Source organism: Haliotis rubra, unplaced genomic scaffold (assembly GCF_003918875.1).
Source record: "Haliotis rubra isolate DU_JTF1 unplaced genomic scaffold, ASM391887v1 Scf1311, whole genome shotgun sequence".
Taxonomy (NCBI): domain Eukaryota; kingdom Metazoa; phylum Mollusca; class Gastropoda; order Lepetellida; family Haliotidae; genus Haliotis; species Haliotis rubra.
The window spans coordinates 46179-66839 of record NW_025765239.1 but is presented as its reverse complement, the minus strand read 5'-3'; the positions used below and the strand labels follow the sequence as shown (position 1 = coordinate 66839).

The following is a 20661-nucleotide window of genomic DNA, read 5'->3' as shown; positions in this document are numbered from 1 at the left end:
TCTCTCTCTTGTTTTGGTTATGCACAGACACAGAAACCTCAATATTGCAAAAGTGTTTTAATTGATAACAGATTGCCTCCGTGTACATATTCTATCAGAAGTGAACCACTACGTAGATGTGTGATTTTCTTAATATCTTTATTCCCACAAGTGCCAGAAACAGCCTTCGAAAGAGTGAAAGGAGTTAGATGTATAGGCATCTTTTTCTTTGAACATTTCCAGATGATGCAGATGTCTGTAGTGTCATAATGAATTAACGAAAAGACTATGAGCCGGCACTCCTGCTCCCCACCCTCCATGGAGTGTCAACAAAGACGCTGTTAATTTGCACCGGATCTCCGATATGCTAACACAAGGGAAATAGTGTTATACTCAAGAGAATATGGCATGAATAGCAGCATTTGGCCAGCATGCTAATGCGAGACTGGTTCGGCCCTTGACAATAAATTGGAGACATACATGATTCAGAGGTCAACATCTCCAGGTTAGCACATGGGCCAACGAATTCTGGCAATTTAATATAATCAAATAGACTCGTAGATGTCAGATGCCCCCTAAGTAATTCAGAGCATAAGTGATATGATTCAGTTTAGTTCACATCTTATTCTTAACATTTGGATCGTCATCACAAACGAGAACATAATTCTATCCAAATCGACAAAATTATAGGATTTACTTTTTTCTGCAAAAAGAAAGTGGTACCACATCCATCAAGATATAAGGGAAAATAGAAGAAATTAAGTTTACATGGAGATTATGAGTGAGTAAGTGAGTTCATATTAAACGTCACATCAGCAATTACTCAGCCATATCATGACGAAAGCAATTTATACAATAAAGATGAAAACATTATGAAGAGTAAAGACTGAACGTAGATCCCCATGCTTGGGACCATGGGGACTTACAGTACCTTTGCTACCTATATGGACCCTAGCTGCATTTACATCATCTCCTCAGCCGCTGGTGATTGTAGTCAAATTTAGCCATGTTTAAAAATCACAAAAATTCTTCGATAAAAATCCTGGTAAGTTTTAAATTTATTTTGAATGTTTCGGGATTTGCGTGCCCTCTCGGGAGTGGAGATATGCGAACAGATCACGAATTCACAATTCAGGACAATGGACATTATGCTTTTTGAAAGCAGATATATAAGTTTCTACTTAAGCTGAGCCCTAACTTAACTTACGCACGCACATAGACACAACCATCCACTCTCCACTTAATGGAGAAATTGTCGGGTCGCAGGTTTGGTGCGCATGCTCGGAGGAGGGATGCGTTTTGGTGAAATGTTCTATTCAGTTCAGGCTAATACATGATTATCATCCCTGTACGGAAGCGTAGTAGGGCCACGGTGAAATTATTTATAGTCTCATTATCTCCTACGTAGGACTTAGTATCCCCTACGTAGGACTTAGTATCTCCTACGAAGGACTTAGTATCTCCTACGTAGGTCTTAGTATCTCCCTCGTAGGACATAGTACTTACTATCTCCGACGTAGGACTTAGTATCCCCTACGTAGGACTTAGTATCTCCTACGAAGGTCTTAGTATCTCCTTCGTAGGACTTAGTACTTAATATCTCCGACGTAGTAATTAGTATTTCCTACGTAGGACTTACTATCTCCTCCGTAGTACTTAGTATCACCTCCGTAGGACTTAGTATTTCCTACGTAGTACTTAATACCTCCTGTAGGAGATGATCGACATATGTTAATATACATTAGTCTGAAGTCCTACGTTGAAGATGGTAAGTCCTACGTAGGAGATAACATGTCCTACGCAGGAGATACTAAGTATTACGTAGGATATAGCATATCCTACGTAGGAAATAGTACGTAGGACATATTATCTCCTACGTTGGACATACAATCTCCTACGTAGTTCACAGTATCTCCTACATAGGTCATAGTATCTCCTACGTAGGACTTATTACTTACTATCTCCTCCGTAGGTGGCACCCATGAAGGGCCACCTCCTCGTGGTGGGTGCTGGGTCACGCCAAGCGCCCTTCAACCCCCCGTTGTGGACCCGGGGGCATATTTGGTCCACCAACCTGTTCGCCGTGGGTTGCGCCCCTGTGTCGGTGGAGGACGGGATCCTGGTGGTTGAGGGCACTGGTTCCAGGAACAGTGTTCCTTTGCCCAACACACCACTTTGGCCCTTACTTCACCTAGACGGGTGGTTGAACTGGCCCGGTTCAATCAATCGGCTGGTCACGTCATGCCCTGTGCATGGAAACTGCTTTCAATATTTGCTGTTTTGAACAATTCAGACCATTTTGACTTTGAATATTCAAATGTTTGCTGAAATTACATTGCCTAGAGTCCTGTGCCAGAAGGCGGTGGCTCATGGGCCAATCTGGTGATATGGATCTCTGAATTCTGAGTTTCTTGAGATTACTGTCATGGGCCGAACCAGCCTGACATTTATTCTTTTAGATTTCTTAGCTATTCATGTCTGTGTTTCTGGAGTATAGCCTCCCTGTAACCCTGGTGTTGCAGTCTGGTTTCCACTGCAACATCGTCCATGTTGACACTCGATGGCGGGTGGGGGGCAGGGTTGCCGAACCTTATTATTTTACTATGGCTCAAAACACGCATTCTGGTTCGTCTAAAACAAATAAACGGAGACATCTTTCTTCTTCATCTGATGAGGAGGTATCCCCTTTATTGACTGAATCCTGGCCAAGATTTGTGGTTATTGCAACTGATGATGGGAGTCCGTTAAATATCAATCCTTTTGCCGTCTCCAAGGGCATCCAAGGTGTCTGCGGAGAGGTAAAGAATGTCACCCGCCTCCGAAATGGTTCACTTTTGGTAGAATGTGTTCGGAGGCAGCAATCTGTCAATCTGCTGGGATTACAGCAGTTTGTGAATAAACAGGTTGTTGTCTCAGTGCATAAGACATTGAACACTTGCAGAGGTATTGTGAGAGACAGGTCCCGTTGTTTATCCGACATGGATGAAGACGAGATTGTGGCAGAGTTAAAGGACCAAGGTGTTACTACTGTGAAGCGTTTTACCAGGAAACAAGACTCAAACATTGTAAAAACAAATACATACCTATTCACGTTTGGTATGACACAGCTTCCGAAATCCATTAAGGCTGGATACTGTAACATCGGAGTGGAGGTATATGTACCAAATCCACTCCGGTGTTATAAGTGCCAAAAATTTGGACATGGTGCAAGGTCTTGCACAGGCAAATCTGTATGCTCTCGCTGCAGTGGAAGTCACGAGAGTAATGACTGCAGTGATACCATACAATGCGCTAACTGTGGTGGTAATCATCTGGCATCTTCCAAATCTTGCCCAAAGTTTGTATATGAGGCCAAAGTTCTCAAAATCAAATGTACTAACAACATATCATACTTTGAAGCAAAGAAAGTAGTAAATGCAGAGTCTAAATCTTCTACAGGACCAACATACTCAGCCATAGTTTCTTCTCCTTCTCCGACACCTGTCTATAAACCTCAACCAGTTTCAACTGCATGCCAAACCGTTATATCTTGGGTGACTGATGATCAAATAACCGTGAATGACACAGATCTAACATCAAACGATTGTCAACGTTCATCAGCCTCCCAGACTGACGAAACGCAACCAGATAATATAAATTCAACTCAGGCAACACAGAGTGTTACCCAACTTTCAAGAAAAGAAAACAAAAAGTTAAGGAAAAAGAACAGAGCACTTCAGCATTTGGAAGATTCTCCTTCTTTGAGCCCTCCTGTGCTGGTTCAAAATTCGTTTGAACCACTTGACATGGAGATTGCTTCTTCACACACAACGTGTAGGAGTGATGACTCCTTGCATTCTCGATCTCCAGTCAAACCACCATAAGCATTTTTTATGAACTTAATCCAATGGAATTGCAGGGGTCTTAGGAACAATTTTCAGGATTTACAATTATTATCGCAGGATTTTAAGCCATCTGTGTTTAGTTTACAGGAGACATACCTGAAAAATACAGACAACTTTGAATTTCGTCAGTACAATTCATTCCATTCGTTTTCACCTCCAGGTGATAAAGCCACCGGAGGCGCTTCTATTTTGGTGAGGCAGGGTGTGATTCATAGCTCTGTCCCCCTTAAAAGTCCTCTTCAGGCTGTTGCTGTCCGTCTTTCGTTACAAATAACCTTCACTCTTTGTTCATTGTACATTTCTCCATCTTCAGCTCTTCAGCAGTCTGATCTTCAGGATCTATTCGACCAGCTTCCCAAACCCTGTATTATCATGGGTGATCTTAATGGTCATAACCCTTTGTGGGGAAGTACTGATACTAACATTAAAGGGAAAATCCTCGAAGACTTCATTTCTAATAATGACCTGTGCATATTTAATGATGGATCAGCCACGTATTTACACCCTGGTACAGGAACATATTCTGCACTAGATCTATCACTCACAGACCCAAATATTTATAACGAATTCGAATGGTCAGTTCATGATGACCTGTGTGGAAGTGACCATTTTCCCACAATACTTTCAGCTGTAAATCCAACTGATTATCCTCCTGCAACAAGGCGAAATTTTACAAAGGCTAACTGGTCATTATATCAGACACTTTGTACTGACGAACTGAAATCTGACCTTTTTTGTCAATGCTCTAGATCCTATTCAGTTGTTCTCGGATAGACTGAATCGAATAGCTGATGAAACTATTCCTAAGTCCTCTGCGACACCACACATTCGCAAACCATGGTTTACTGATGATTGCAAACAGGCCAGGAAGTGTAGGAAGAAGGCAGAGAAATACTTTCGCCGACATCCTACAGTTCATAATTTAAATAATGTTAAAATCACTAGTGCCAAGGCTCGACGTGCTTTTAAACAGAATAAGCGTCAGTCTTGGCGACATTATGTTTCCAAGATTAACTCACGGACACCAATTTCAAAGGTGTGGAACATGATACAAAGGATAAAAGGTAAAGGTTCCAAATCTACTGTACATCATCTGAAGGATGGTGATACTTTGTTAACTGATCAGACTGACATTGCAAATAAGCTTGGTGAAACTCTCGCCAAACATTCGTCTTCCTCCAATTATGTCCCTGAGTTTCAAAAACATCAGAAACAACAGGAGAAGAAAAGAATAAATTTTACATCAGACAATGGAGAAGACTACAATGAATTATTTTCAATGCATGAGTTACGTACTGCCCTTGAGCAAGCTCATGATACAGCAACAGGAGCTGATAATATACACTATCAGCTCTTGAAGCATTTACCGGAATCATGTTTGGAAACTCTTCTAAATATTTTTGACACAATATGGACTTCAGGGAATTTCCCACCTTCGTGGCGTAATGCCATTGTAGTCCCTATACCAAAGCCTGGCCGGGATCATACTGATCCGTCTAATTACAGACCAATCTCTTTAACGAGTTGCGTCTGCAAAACCATGGAACGAATAATAAATAATCGATTAACATGGTATCTTGAAACCAATAATCTCATAACAAATATTCAATGTGGCTTCAGGAAAAATCGTAGTACCCTTGATCATTTGGTACGATTAGAATCCTTTGTAAAAAATGCAATAGTCAATAAACAACATGCAGTATCGCTATTCTTTGATCTCGAGAAAGCGTACGATACCACCTGGAAGCATGGCATTTTAAAGGATTTACATGATTTTGGTTTAAGGGGTCGTTTACCTCTTTTTATATCACGGTTTTTGAAAGACAGGCAATTTCAAGTCCGAGTGGGTTCAACCCTGTCTGACCATTACAATCAGGATCAGGGTGTCCCACGAGGCAGTATTTTGTCTGTCACTTTATTTAGCATTAAGATCAACAGTTTATCCAAGGTTTTAAACGATTCAATTGATGGATCACTTTTTGTGGATGATTTTAACATTTCTTGTCGTGGTAAGAATATGCATACCATTGAACGGCAACTACAGTTGTGTTTAAACAAAATAAATAAATGGTGTCTTGAAAACGGCTTTAAATTTTCTAAATCAAAAACTAATTGCATACATTTCTGCCGTAAATATAAACCACATAAAGACCCAGAACTGTTTTTAAGTGGCACTCCCATCAAGGTTGTAAAAGAGGCCAAGTTCTTAGGTCTCATTTTCGACTCCCATTTAACTTTTCTTCCGCATATCAAATCCCTGAAAACTAAATGCCTGAAAGCACTCGATTTATTGAAAGTCGTGTCTAATTCAAGGTGGGGAGGGGATCAAGCTACACTCCTACACCTTTACAGATCACTTGTCCGCTCGAAGCTTGATTACGGCTCTATCGTATATGGTGGGGCCTGTAAAAGCAACCTCAAACTACTTGATTCTATCCATCACCAGGGTCTAAGACTTTGTCTTGGGTCTTTCAGAACCTCTCCCATTGACAGTCTCTACGTTGAGGCCGATGAGCCATCTTTAAAACTTCGCCGTATCAAATTGTCCCTACAATATATCACAAAGTTATATTCTAATGAATCAATCCTGCTCACACTTGCGTTTTAATCCTCTTTATGAGGATTTGTATAATAAAAAACCTTCACTTGTCCCACCTCTTGGGATAAGAATCCAACAATATATTTCTGCTGCTGGCATTGAGTTGGAGAATATATCTCCTTCCCGTCTTCTTTCTTCTCCTCCTTGGCAATTGGTTAGGCCACAAGTCGACCTAACACTCACTAAATTTAAAAAATCAGAAACTAATGACTTACAATATAAACAAGAATATAATCAATTAAAAGTAAATATAATACATATAAATCCGTATTTACAGATGGGTCCAAGGATGGTGGCGCGGTTGCTTGTGCCACTGTCATTGGGTCCAAAACAATATCTTCCAGATTACCCAATGACAGTTCCATTTTCACAGCTGAAGCAAACGCAATCCTAACAGCTCTTAAATATATAAATAGACACCCTAAATATAAACAATACATAATCTTTTCTGACTCTCTGTCTTGCCTTCAGGCGATTAAAAATATTTCTTGTAAACATCCACTTTTAATAGAAATTATAGAATTATATAATGATCTTGCAACTGGCCAATGCGACATCGTCCTCTGTTGGTTACCCAGTCACGTTGGTATTTCTGGGAATACCATGGCCGATCTTGCTGCAAAGGCAGCACTCAACAAATCTGTGACACCACTTCTTATTCCTTACTCTGATTATAAAGCAAGCATTAGAACCTACATCCGTGATCTGATGCAGAAGAAGTGGGACACCCAAGTAGGTATAAATAAATTACATGAAATAAACCCTATATTGGTTACACCTACTTGGGTTGTCAGTCCAGATTTGAAGAGGTCATCATACGACGATGTCGTATTGGCCACACACGATATACTCATGAGTACCTATTAAAAGGTGAGGATCCTCCGTTTTGTATCCCTTGTGATGAAAGAATCACGGTCAAGCATGTCCTGCTTGACTGTGTTGAATATTCCATCACAAGGATATTTATTTCAAAGTAAAAACTATGAAGGATCTTTTCAATCATATAAGTTCTCATTTAATTATTGCCTTTTTAAAAAATTAGACTTGCTAACTGATTTGTAAATAGATATATATTTTATTATTGGTAGTTTAAATTAGTAACTGAGATTGTTAGTGGCTGTACCCTCAAAGGGGTTGAAGTAGCGTAAAATTATTGTCCTCCTGAGAGGTACGTAAGTCCCAAAGCATTCAAACTAAATTTAAATATACCATTAGTTTTAATCGTAGAATATGTGTTATTTTAACTTATGGCTAATTTGTCAAAACTTGCTCACGGCTGAAGGGATGGTGTAAATCCAGCTAGGGTCCATGCAGGAAGCAAATGTACTGTAAGTCCCCATGGTCCCTAGTATGGTGATCTACCTTCAGTTGTTAGCGATCTATAGCCCATTTTTATATTGTGTTGTCCCCCATAGTTATATTTTTTTAGATTCAATTACTAGTTTTACATATATATCTGTGATAATCTAGTTATTTTACTGTCCTTCGTTGGCAGAATTTTATAATTTCACTTAAATTGTTGATATATTTATAACTTGCTTTAGTCACGATATGGCTGAAATATTGCCGATGTGACTTAAAATCTTAACTCACTCACTCACTCCTCCGTAGGTCTTACTATCTCCTCCGTAGGTCTTAGTATCTCCTACGTGTGACATACTGTCTCCTCCGTAGGTCTGCGTATCTCCTACGTAAGTCCTACGTAGGAGATAGTGACACCAAAAAGCTTTTTTTCCGTATCCCTGACAGCGATACTGATTAAGTGTTGGTTTTTCCTTATATTTTCACCAGTTTATTATATGTCAACTGATATATGTGCTTTTCGTTCATTTTTATTATAATGTCTTCATGAAAGTTAAACTTATGAGTTGTTACATATAAATGCATGTCCTTGCAGATCCATTTGCCTACAGGGAATACAGTGACTGTTAACATACACAACAGTGAGAAAATGCATTTTCTTAATGTTGATGTGATGTCCTCTGTCAACGATTTTGGAAAAAGTCGCGGTATGTGTGGTAAACTATCTGCAACAACTGGTGATGATCGGGTGAAGAAAGATGGTTCGAGTACAACCTCTGATGAAGACTTTGCAGAATCCTGGAGGTAACGTATTAGCTATACTATACAGGTTGGAATTGAAAATCGTACAGCATGGTCATTTGGCTCTCCTTAACAATGAACAACAATGGTCAGCAGACCAGGGTTCGATTTCCCACATGGGTACAATGTGTGAACCCATTTTCTGGTGGCCCCCCATCTGTGATATTACGGGAATATTGCTAACAGCGCGCGTAGAAGTAAAGTCACGCTCTCACTCCTAGAAGATGAATAATTTTGGCAATCCTGTGAAAGAGTGTGGTGGTTGAGGGCACTGGAGCCAAGAACCTTCATTATCTCACTTATTTGATCCAGGATCAAATTAATATTAATAATATAATAATCTTGTTTTGTTGTATTGCGCTTGAAGTCCATGTTGTACATGCTGAAAGAGCTCACAGGAAAGGGTTGGTTTCGAGTTTGCGTTAGAAGAGTTCACATGAAGAAATGGTTCTGAGTTCTGTAGTGGAGAGAGCTCCAAAGATGTGCTGCTACAAAGTGAAATGATCTGTAGCCAAAAGATTTCAACTATATGAGGGTACTTGAAGCTGAAGCTGGATGCTGGACCGCAACGACCTTGCAGGGCTATACACTCAGACAAGGTCTTGCAGGTACTGTGGAGCTTAACCATGAACACACTGGTGGGGCTGCGTGAGTATTGGCCATGTGTGGGAGTCCCTCTTTGCTTGAACTACAATTCTGGCAGCTGTATTTTTTATTCTTCTGCAAGCGCTTGATGTCCTTTGCTGATGTTCCAAGCTATGCTGTTGCCTCAGTCGAGTCATGACAAGGTCAATGACCAGAAAAGTGACGCAGCTGATGGCTGTGTGATCATGTGGCGAATACTGTCAATAGATCTGACGTGAAAGTAGCATTTCTTGACGTTTTCACTGACCTGTCTGTCCATGTTCAGAGAGGAATCAAGGTAAATACCCAAATTCTTCACAACGACCTGCCATCTTGTAAATGATCTAAAGTCACTTCATGAAGTTTTCTTGGAGGTCCAATGATCATTCATTTGGTCTTGTCATCGTTTAACTTAAGAGATTTCAAATCCATGATTTGACGTCTTCAATGCAGGTTCCCATTTTGTGATGGTATTGTGCTGGGCTATACCATATGTCATCTAATTATCATGAATGTGTGTGTCATCTGTATAGAGGTGATATACAGTGTCATGCTGAGATAGTGGGTTTGAGGAGGTTCTCAAAACAACCTCTGGGTGGACGATTTGGAGTTTCTGATGCTGACAAACTGATGCCGATCTGTAAGGCAGGCAGAAATCCAGCTGAGGAATGCGAAATTTAAGCCAAAGACGTTGTGAATACGTTGAACTAGGGCTGCGTGATGTCGAAAGCCAATGAAAAGAGTTCTCATACATCCATGATTTGACGTCTTCAATGTAGGTCTCCATTTTTGTGATCGTATTGTGCTGGACAATTCCATCTCTCATTATATATGATATGCAGTGTCATGCTGAGATATGACACCACCAAGTGGAGTGGTTTACAAGGTGAATAAGACTGGTCATAAAACTGAAACATGTGGAACACCAGAATTTGAGTTTATGATGCTCACATACTGTTGAAGATCTGTAAGGTAGGAAGTTAACCATTTGAGGAATGTACAATTTAAGCCAAGGACTTCGGGAAGGCGTTGAGTGGTCGAGTGTGGTTTTACGCAACTTTTAGCAATATTCAACCCATATCACGGCAGGGAACACCAGAAATGGGCTCCACATATTGTACCCATGAGGGGAATCGAAGCCAGGTTTTCGGCGTGACGAGCGATCACTTTAGCCACTAGGCTACCCCATCCCCCGTGAAGGGGTTGAACTAAGGATGAGTGGTATATATGGTGTTGAATGTCGATGGTAAGTCCAAAAGTGTTACAACAGCGATTTGGTCCTCATCCACCCTACTACGTACCTGACCAACAATACACTTTAAGGCGGTCTCAGTGCTGTGCGCCGTCCTGTACGCCAACTGATATTTGTCAATGAGGTCGTATTTCTCAAGATGAGCAAAAAGCACTTTGACTGCATGTTTGTCTAATAGCCCGGAAAGTGTAGCATTGATCTGTCAATATGTTTACATGATCTAAAATGGGGTTCTCAAAACGTTACATACTGCACTGTGGATAGCACAACTTATATACTGAGTCAAAAAAGAAACTTCACAAAATGTAATTTGAAAAATAATGAATACTTTTTCTCTGATTATAGTGAGTGAGTGAGTTAAAATTTAACGTCACATCGGCAATATTTCAGCCATATCGTGACGAGAACAATTAATTTTATGCATAATAAGCAATAGCAAACTATAAAAACCTGTCAACGGAGGACAGTAAAACAACTAGAATATCACATATACAGATAAAACTAGTAATAGAGTCTAAAATATTTAGACAACACAATATAAAATTGGGCTATAGATCGCCAACAACTGAAGGTAGATCACCATACTAGAAACCATGGGGACTTACATTACTTTCGCTACCTGCATGGATCCTAGTTGGATTTACACCATCCCTCAGCAGCTGGCGATTGTAGGACAAGTTTAGCCAAAATTTAAATGAACAAATATACTACGATTAAAAATCGGGTAAGCAAAAAGTGAACTTTGAAAGTTTTGGGACTTACGTACCCTCTCAGGAGGACAATAATTTTACACTACTTCAACCCCCTTTGAGGGTACAGCCACTAACAATCTCAGTTACTAATTCAAACTACCAATGATAAAATATATATCTATTTACAAATCACTTAACAAATCTAATTCTTTTTAAAAAGGCAATAACTAAACGAGAACTAACAGTAGTAAAAGTTCCTTCAATGTTTTGATATTAAAATACTTATCCTTGTGATGGAATATTCAACACAGTCAAGCAAGACATGCTTGACTGTGATTCTTTCATCACAAAGGGATGCAAACTGGAGGATCCTCACCTTTAAAGTAAATATTCAGTGAGTATATCTGAGTGTGGCCAATGCGACATCGTCGCATAATGACCTCTTCAAATCTGGACTGACAACCCAAGTAGGTGTAACCAATGTAGGGTTTTATTGCATGTAATTTATTGATACCTACTTGGGGTGTCCCACTTCTTCTGCATAAGATCCCGGATGTAACTTCTTATAACTGGTTTATAATCACTATAAGGTATTTGAAGTGGTGTCACAGATTTGTTGAGAGCAGACTTGCAGCAGAGAGTCAGCCACTGTATTACCAGTGATTCCAACATGGCTGGGTAACCAACAAAGACAATGTCGCATTGGCCAGTAGCAAGATTATTATGTAGTTCTATTATGTCAAAGTAAAACAGGATGCTGACATGAATTGTTTTTAATTGCTTGAAGACAAGACAACGAGTCCGAAAAAATAATAAAGTCCTTATGTTTAGACTGTTTGATATATCTGAGGGCAGTTAAAATGGCCTTTGCTTCTGCTGTAAATATGGAAGCGTGATCTGGTAATCTAGTTGATAATGTTTTGGATCAATGACAGTGGCACACGCAACTGCACCACCATCCTTGGATCCATCTGTAAATATAGATTTATATGTATTATATGTACTTCTTAATTGATTATATTCTTGTTTATACTGTAACTGATTTGTTTCTGATTTCTTGAGTTTGGTTAATGTCAGGTCAACTCTTGGCTGGACCAACTGCCAAGGTGGAGAAGAAGAGCAGGCGGAAAGGAGATATATTTAGTGAGTGCAATATTAGCAGCTGAAATAAAAGGTTGAATTCGTATTCCCAGAGGTGGAATTAGCGATGACTTTTACCGTAAAGATCTTCATACAGAGGATTAAACACACAATTGTAAGCAGGGTTAGACTTATTAGCATATAACTTGGTTATGTACTGTAACGACAGTTTAATTCGGCGTTGTTTTAGGAAGAAGCTCGTCAGCTTCAATGTAAAGACTGTCAATAGGTGAAGATCGGAAAGATCCAAGACATAGTCTCAGACCTTGATGGTGAATAGAATCAAGCACTTTGAGATTACTTTACAAGCTCCACCATAGACAGATGGAACCATAATCAAGCTTGGAACGGATCAGCGATCTATACAAGTGTAGGAGGGTTGACTGATCACCTCCCCACTTAGAGTTAGAGACAACTTTCAAGAGATCAAAGCTTTCAGACATTTTTGCTTTAAGAGATTTGATATGAGGTAGGAATGTAGATGATGGTCAAATATGATACCTAAGAATTTAGCTTCTTTAACTACTTTAATGGAATTACCCGATAAATGTAAGTCTGGGTCTTTATGTGGTTTATACTTACGACAGAAATGGATGCAGTTAGTTTTAGACTTAGAAAACTTAAAGCCATTTTGTTCGGACCAATCATTGATTTTATTGAGACAGACTTGCAACTGTCTCTCAATTGTGCGCATATTTTTACCTCGACATGAAACATTAAAATCATCGACAAATAACGACCCATCAATAGAGTCGTTTAAAACTTTTAGATAAGCTGTTGATTTTTATACTAAACAACGTTACCGACAATATGCTGCCTTGTGGTACACCCTGATCTTGATCGTGAAAATTCAGACAAGGTGGATCCCACTCGAACCTGGAAATGCCTGTTTGTCAAAACTGTGATATGAAATTTGGCAAACGGCCTCTCAAACCCATGTTATGAAGATCTGTTAAAATTCCATGTTTCCAGGTGGTATCATAAGCTTTCTCTAGGTAAAAAATATAGATACGGTGTGTTGTTTATTAATAAAACCATTCTTCACAAAAGTTTCCAGTCTAACCAAATGGTCAATAGTACTTCTGTTTTCCTAAACCCACATTGGATATCGGTAATCAGTTCATTTGTTTCTAAGTACCATATTAGTCTGTTATTGACCATTCGTTCCATGGTCTTACAAACACAACTAGTAAGCGATATTGGCCTATAGTTTGAAGGATCAGTGTGATCGCGGCCAGGTTTCGGTATAGGAATGACGACAGCATTACGCCATGATGAAGGAAAATTTCCCGTTGTCAGATGTAATCGAATATATTTAATAAAGTTTCTAAACAGGAATCAGGTAAAATGTTTTAGTAACTGATAATGAATATTATCAGAACCTGTAGCAGTATCATGAGCCTGCCCCAAGGCAGTATGCAGCTCATGAATGGAGAAAAACCTCATTATAGTCCTCCCATTATCTGAAGCAAAATTGAGTTTCTTTTTTTCTGCGTGTTCTTTAGTTTTTTGAAATTTCGGTGTAAAATTTGATGAAGATGAATGTTGAGCTAACGTTTTTCCCAATTTATTTGCTATATCAGATTTACTGGTTAAGAGTGTGTCACCATCCTTCAGATGATGAACACCAGATCTTGATCCTTTACCTTTTATCCTTTGCACCATATTCCAAACTTTGGACATAGGTGTTCGAGAATTAAGTTTGGACACATAGTCCCGCCAAGACTGCCGTTTGTTTTGTTTGAAAGTACGACGTGCCTTCGCATTAAGTATTTTGAATTTATTCAAGTTGTGGACAGTTGGGTGATGGCGAAAATATTTCTCTGCCTTTTCTCGCTTTTCTAGCATGTTTGCAATCTGAACTAAACCATGGTTTCCGCACATGTGGACTCGTAGAGGACTTTGGTATACAATGATCAGCTATATCATTTAAAGCGTCAGAAAATACCTGAATAGGATCAGCTACATCACTGAAAAATGCGTTTTCAGTTTTGATTTACACATAGTTTCATACAAGGACCAGTTAGCCTTGGAAAAATTCCATCTTGTGTAAGATGGAGAATCAGCTGGGTTTATTTCTGAAAGTATAGTTGGGAAGTGGTCACTTCCACAAAGGTCATTATGGACTGACCAATCAAATTCATTGAGAAGGTTAGAGTCAGCCAGAGCCAAGTCCAAAGAAGAGTAAGTGCCGGTTGCAGGATGGAGGTAAGTGTGAGAATCATCGTTATATATACAGAGATCATTATCTGAGAGGAAATCTTCTATTAGTTTACCTTTAGTGTTAGTGTTTGTACTACCCCAGATCGGGTTATGACCATTTAGGTCACCCACAATAACACAGGGTTTCGGAAGTTGATTATAGAGCGATTGGAGATCAACAAGATGAATTGCTGACGAAGGCGGAATATACAGCGAGCATAATGTAAAAGCCACGTGAAACGTAATCCGCACTGCAACGGCTTGGAGATTAGTTTTAAGCGTTAAAGGACTATGGATAATACCCTGCTTAACAAGGATTGAAGATCCTCCAGTGGCCCTGTCACCCGGAGGAGAAAAAGAATGATATCCAATGAACTGACGTAAATTAAAATTGTCCACCTGCTTCCAGGTAGGTTTCCTGTAAGCAGAAAGCTGATGGTTGTAAATCCTGAATCAATAGCTGTAATTCATTGAAGTTGGTCTTTAGTCCTCTACAATTCCATTGGACAATACGTGAAGAAACTATGTCTTTGGTGGGTTGATTGGAGATCTACCCCTTGTCTTTTGGGCGACAAGCTATGAGCCCTGTACTGGATGTTTTCAGAGACATCCATGTCTTCGAAGATCAAACTTATTGTAAATTTGGATTTTGTCTTCTGTCCCTTTGAGACTCTGCCACTATGGTATTTTTGACGATTCGTTTATTGGTTTGTTTTCTGTTTCGACACTTGCTTCCCATTAATTCCAGACGGAAGTTTGGAAGTAGACTGTGATGATGATTGTTCCTGGGAAGATGGCCGAGATTCAACTTCTGCTCTAGCAGTTGTTGTGGATGTTGATACAACGGTTTGTGTTGACTGGTCAGGAGAGTAGAGCTTGGGTGCATCAGAGTCAACCCATGTCAAATTTGTCTGGCATTGTGTTGACGAAGTAGACACAATAGAAGTTACATTTTGATGTGTTCCGGATCTCGTAACTGAAGCATAAGACTCATTTGGTTCTGGTGTCTGAACAACAAGTTTTTTGGCATCAGCAAAACTAAGATTCCTTGTGAATTTAATTTTATTAATTGCCATCTGTTGTTTCCAGATTGGACATTCTTTTGAAAAAGATGAGTGAGTACCAGAGCAGTTAGTGCATTGTTTAACGTTGTTATCACAATCTTCAGTAACATGGGTTTTTGGCTGCAGTGAAGCGCATGTAATAGAAATTTGTGCAGTTGTTTACACCATATGACCATACTTTTGACATTTGAAACATCTCAATGGGTTGGGAATATAAATATCAACGTTGAGATGACAATACCCTGCTTTAATTGATTTTGGAGCAGTTGGATAAGAAAAATGGAATAGGTAAGTGTTTGTTGGTTTAGTCTCAGAGTTTTTCCGTGTTGTGAATCGTTTCACAAATGTCACTCCTTGTTCTTTCATTTCAGAGACGATGTCCAATTCACTCATATCTGCAAATAGTTGATCCCGTCTCTGACGATTCCTTTGCTTGTGTTCAAAGTTCTATGTGGAGATACGAAACCGGTATTCCAACAAACAGCTGAGTTGACATCAAATTTGTTGATTAGCGTTTTCCTGCTGCATTCGATGAGCAAAGAGCCTGAGCGCAATCGTTTGATATTGCGGACCTCACCTGCAATACCATGTACACCCTTTGACACTGCAAAAGGGTTTAATTTTAAAGGAGATTTGTCAAGAGTCTCGAGAACTAAAAATCGTGGCCAATATTCAATTGAGGTAGACGGTCGTTGGTCATCATCATCACTGTCCAATTGACGTTTGTTTCGTTTTTGGGGGTTTTGGTAGTCCATAGTAAGCGTAGAAGGTTCATCATCCGAGCTCCCCACCGCCATGGAGTATCATAAAGACAATGCTAAAAACAAGTGGATATCCGACTTGCAGCACCAAGGATACTCGGATGATATACTCCAGCAGAAAAACTAAAAGTTTAATTATTCCACTGAATTGGCCCATGAGCCACCGCCTTCTGGGCATACGACTCTAGGCAAAAAGGAACAATCGTTCTCATTTAAAGTCAATTCAAAATTTGAGAAATGTTTTTGTTTTCCAAAGCCCAAAACAGGATCATTTAAATAAATCAAATTTGTGCAATAGAAAATAGAATGCACAGGGCTTGGCATGACCAGCCGATTGGTTGAACCGGGCCCATTCAACCACCCATCTAGGTGAAGTAAGGGTCGAAGTGGTGTATTGGGCAAAGGAACGCTGTTCCTGGAACCCTTGCCCTCAACCACCAGAATCCCGTCCTCCACCGACACAGGGGCGCAACCCACGGCAAACAGGTTGGTGGACCTAATATTCCCCCGGGTCCACAACGGGGGTCCACTACGGGTTGAAGGGCGCTTAGCGTGACCCAGCACCCACCACGAGGAGGTGGCCCTTCATGGGTGCCCTCTGATTATACATCTATGTATCCGAAATGGGATCCCTATCTTTCGACTCCAGAAAAACGGTAGCAAACCCCACTGAAATCCATCCACGTTAGTGCCAAATCAGGTTTTGCACGTGCAGTCGATCACGTGATCTTCGCATCGAAGTTTTCTTCATATGCACATTTTTGCATTGGCCTCAAGAATTGAAAAAAACACTTTTAAACCACAGTTCTAACGGTACTTGAAATGCCACAATTGTCAAATGTGCAACGTGAATGTGCCGTTGGCATGTTGCAAGCGGGAAGATCAGTTATGGACGTCGCAAGAGCAATGGGATGCAGCCGTCGTACTGTGTATGACTTGCGAGGTCGTCTACAACTATTGGCACCACTTCTGATCGCCTAAGGTCGGGTCGTCCACGTGTGGCGTCCGCGAGCAGAAGACCGCCAAATGGATCCTCGTCACCCTCACGTGACAGATTTCTGCGGTTACACACGAACCAGGGCTGAGATGTTTAGAGGTCGACTGTCCTCACAGACCATTTGAAATCGGTTGCGGGCTGCCAATCTCTGTTCTCGGCGTCCATATCGTGGGCCAATATTGACGCCGTTTCATCAACGTCAACGTCTGCTGTGGGCCCAACGGCACCTCTGTTGGACCCAAAGTGACTGGAATCGAGTCGTCTTTAGCGATGAATCAGGTTTACCCTCAGATTCGTGGGCGGCAGGCATAGAGTCTGGAGGCGACATCGTGAGCGGTATGCCCAATGTTGTGTACAGGAAGTCGACAGATTCGGGGCTGAAGTTGCATGGTGTGGGTGCTTTCTGTGGAACAACCGTTCCCGACTTCTGGTCATCCGTGGAAAACCTCACAGCTGCTGCTTACCACGACCAGATGCTCAACCCTGAACTTGTTCCTTTCATGGCGGCTCATGGCCCAGGTCTACAGTTCCAGCATGATAATGCTCTGCCGCATACCGCGATGTTGACACGAACTTTCCTTCAGAACGCTGGAATCAACGTCATGGACTGGCCATCGAGGTCCCCTGACCTTAATCCAATAGAGCACGTTTGGGATGCACTTGGGAGAAGGCTTCGTGGTCTTAGGAACCAACCTCAGAATTTGCAGGAACTTGGCGCTGCCTTGCAAGAGCAATGGCGCAGAATCCCCAACCACGTGTTCACAAGCATCAGGCAATCGATGAGGAGACGGTGTTTGGCATTGGTGAATGCGCGGGGCGGCCATACACGATATTGAACTGAGAAATTTCGCATTTTTATTCTTGTGACTTGACATTCTGTATACCCATGTTTTGGAACGGCGGTGTAGCCTAATGGAACTGATTATGGCACTGTCAGTGTATCGAGTACATCACACAGATCTCAGCTATGAAATAATACCAATTTAACCATCTTACCATCTCTTGTTCTTTTATAGTGCCCTGAAGAAAGAATGTGAAGTTTCTTCTTTGACTCAGTATATAGTAATTTCAACAAGGTATAGTCTGAACTTGGTATATTAACCACGTTGGCGACTCTATCTTTCAGACTACCTGATAATAGTTTTATTGTATTTGTAGAATCAATCAGCTTGGTACATAATCTTAACATGAGCAGTTTATAATATTTTTGGACGCTCTCGTGCCTTCAAGATTTTTCCACCACAAGACATAACTATATCGAAAACGTATCTGTAATGGATCAGTTTAACATGAATTTGCATTAAATTATTGTTTTCATTAAGAAATTGAGTTGATTGATAAATTTTGATTATAATTCATACGAAATTGTAAAACGTAAGTGAGCTCTCAATTCAAGATGCTTGTGGCAACGTTTATGTTTGTTGAAGACATTATGTTGATAGAGGATGTTTCAAATATTTATCCAGAAATGTATTCATTATATCCAGGTAGGCATTACAATGATGTAAGACATGTATTTCATCTTCAATTAAATTAAGATTATTTTTTCAAAAAGAACAAAATCTTGAATATTAAGGGACATTGTTATCTACCGGTTTCAGAACTAAGTTTAAAAAAATTACCACATCTAAATTTTGTCAAACAATTTCTAAACAATGGCACAACATCGAAACTGAGATAAGTTTCAACATTTAGGAGGAAGTTGAAAAGTATGTAATTAGAACACTTGGCCGTATTATGTAGGGATGAGTACCAATCTTGTGAAATATTATCAGACACTCTCTGCTTAAAAACAGAAATAAAACCATCAGTATCTCTGATATCTTTGGAAATCCAAACAACGCCAAACTCAAATCTAAATAAAATATGTGACATGTGATGCCCAAGCCGTGCGTCCAGATTCATCCAAAGACTTTAAACATAAAATACTTTAAACATAAAATTACTGATGAGGTAATCTACAAACTGGAAGAGTTAAAAGTCTACACCAATAACTAACTGCCCTTGACATATAACTATGTTGAAGAGGGAATCGGCTACATTCACCAAAAACCATATTGTTACAACTAGCCTTGGAGTGAACACAATACCCAAATATAGTATAAAGTATGAAACAACTTTCAGCCATTGACCATAAAGTAACAACTTTCCATACTGTCTAAGGGGCCCACTATGCCTCAAACCAATAGAATTAGTCTTATTAATATTGACCTTCAAACCAGTAAGTTGACAAAAATTCTCAAGGACAGGAATTTTCTAAAACTTGAAAGCAGTACTTAGGCTGAGGAAAAAACCATCAGTAGTAAAGGGAATGGTGGTACGATGATAGGTCCCCTAATAGCGATATTTTTGGCGAACTCAAGTCTCGATCGGAGTAAAAAGTATCGGTAAATAATGGTAAGTGAAAGTAAGTGGTATACCGGACGTATATTCCAAATTTCACGAAAATAGGTCGAAACGTTTAGGAAATATTCACATTTTAGTGAGCATGTAATTCCTCTTGCGCGAATGTAACCGGGTTGGTTTGGTATACACCACAAAGGCAAATAGTTTCTGTAGATGTCAGTTTAATGGCAATAATAACTGAAAAAGGCCCTGTAAGAAATAAATACATTGCATCAAAATACGCTACAATACTTCATGGGCCACTACATGTGAGGCTTAGAAATAAGTACTACGGTCATATATAATCAATACAATCATTACTGATTAACCAGGTCACAGAGCAGACATAACATACCTGAACATAAACATATCCATAATCAATACGATGTAACGTTCTACATCTGTACATTATCATTCTACTGTACATAAAATATATGTTCCAATAACTCATCTCATCACACATACAATCATACATACATGCAAAGTTAGGTGCATTAGTTTATAGAAAAAGATGTACACATTATGGTTACCTACACAATAATTTATAAGTTAGGTAACATCCTCATGGGAAATGTTATTTAGGATTACCAGCAATAAATACTCACATATGTAAAGTATTGCTAACACCCAGTTATGCTACATATTACAAATAGTTAATTTGGTTTATATTTACCACACATAACATGATACATGCTTTAAAGGAAGCTAAGAAATAACACATACACACAAAACATGAAGACATAAAATATACAATCTAAATATAACTAACCTATTCTAAGCTGTTGTGAGCTGTGACCAGACAGACTGAAGTGAAAGTGATAGCTGACCCACAAAACACCCTGCTATTGAAAATGAGGGGCCTGGGGCTGGGGCAAGATAATAGAGACAATAGACAACGTAAGCGCAAGGGTGACCGTGCTATTATGAAAGTGAAGCAGGTTAGATTTAGTGGTAAAGCTTGGGCTAGACTTAGTGATTA

The 20661-nt window shown here is 39.8% G+C and overlaps 1 protein-coding gene across 1 annotated transcript in view; it reads left to right on the top strand.

Moving 5' to 3' along the window:
* LOC124267463 overlaps positions 1 to 20661 on the top strand; it is a 145682-nt gene that overhangs the window by 114332 nt on the left and 10689 nt on the right. Inside the window, exon 12 of the mRNA XM_046702383.1 lies at positions 8360 to 8568. Coding sequence (XP_046558339.1) covers positions 8360 to 8568 — 209 coding nt within the window. The remainder of the gene's footprint in view (positions 1 to 8359; positions 8569 to 20661) is intronic.